We start from the raw sequence: 1071 nt of genomic DNA on the forward strand, positions 1-1071 counted from the left end.
CCATCCCCGGCCCTTTTTATTTATTCTGAGACAGGGTATCGCTAAGTTGCTAAGCCATCTGGGCTGGGCTGGGCTGTAACTTTCAGTCCTCCTGCCCCGGCCTTCTAAGTAGCTGGAATTGCAGGCACAGCCATAGTATCCGACAAAACTTAAAGTTTAATTTGAGCCCACTGCCACCCCCCCACACCCCGCACAGGCTCTCAGTCTCTTCCACCCACTCACCTGTGAGCTCGGCTGACACAATGGTGCCATAGGCAGCCAGCGAGATGCTGCTTTCTCGCAGCTTCTCTCGGATGCCCCGCTGCAGTAATTCCTCCTCCAGGTCCAGACTCAGTGACTGCAGGGCTCGGAGCAAAAAGTGCAGCCGGAAATGCACCAGGACGCTGGAATTCCCTTCCCTACAGATAGGAGGAGAGGGCCTTGGAGATGGAGGAGCTTCACTCTGCTGGAATCTTCTAGAATCTTCCAGAAGCCTCTGGAATCGTTCAGAATTTTTGGCCATCTTCTGACATCTCTCTGATGTCAATCAAGTTTCCTTCACCTGCACAGAGCCCCAGCTCACCTGTAACTGAGAACGGTGCAGCCCACGCAGCTTGTTTCTAACTCCGTCTTCTGGAAACTACTTAGAAACTACAACAGAGACAACACCAGTCCGTGCTGAGCCCCAAGGCGTGGCCCCGGCCGGGCCACGCCCCGAGCTAGACCACGCCCCCAGGACCTGGCCACGCCCCTGGCGCTGGGCTGCCCCCACCCCGAGGCGGGACGCACCAGAGTCTCCAGAGCTGCGGTGAGAGCGCGGTGGTAACCTGAGGTGTGGCGCTGCAGCGCGCGGGAGAAGCGGATCCCGAGGAGTTCTGCGTTGTGCTCCACCTGGACGCCCTGCGTGGAGAGGAGGGCTGGGGGCGACACTAGCCCGGTGAGAGCCCCGCCGCGGCCACCAGGCCCCGTCCCACGCCTGCCGTGGACACACAGGCAGGTGCAGTGGCCACACTGGAGACTGAACCCAGGGCCTTCGCCCTGAGCTCCAAGCTCAGCTCCCCGACCTTTTTTTTTTTTTTTTTTTTTTTTTTG

General features: G+C 58.8%; 1 protein-coding gene across 1 annotated transcript in view; it reads right to left on the reverse strand.

Moving 5' to 3' along the window:
* The window catches only part of Tmprss9 (transmembrane serine protease 9), an 18767-nt gene that overhangs the window by 15918 nt on the left and 1778 nt on the right, over nucleotides 1-1071 (reverse strand). The window contains 3 exon segments of the mRNA XM_010635116.1: nucleotides 223-398; nucleotides 563-630; nucleotides 769-896. Of these exon segments, the coding sequence (XP_010633418.1) occupies nucleotides 223-398; nucleotides 563-630; nucleotides 769-896 (372 nt within the window).

This window comes from Fukomys damarensis, unplaced genomic scaffold (assembly GCF_012274545.1).
Source record: "Fukomys damarensis isolate Sample0158 unplaced genomic scaffold, DMR_v1.0_HiC HiC_scaffold_37, whole genome shotgun sequence".
Taxonomy (NCBI): Eukaryota; Metazoa; Chordata; class Mammalia; order Rodentia; family Bathyergidae; genus Fukomys; species Fukomys damarensis.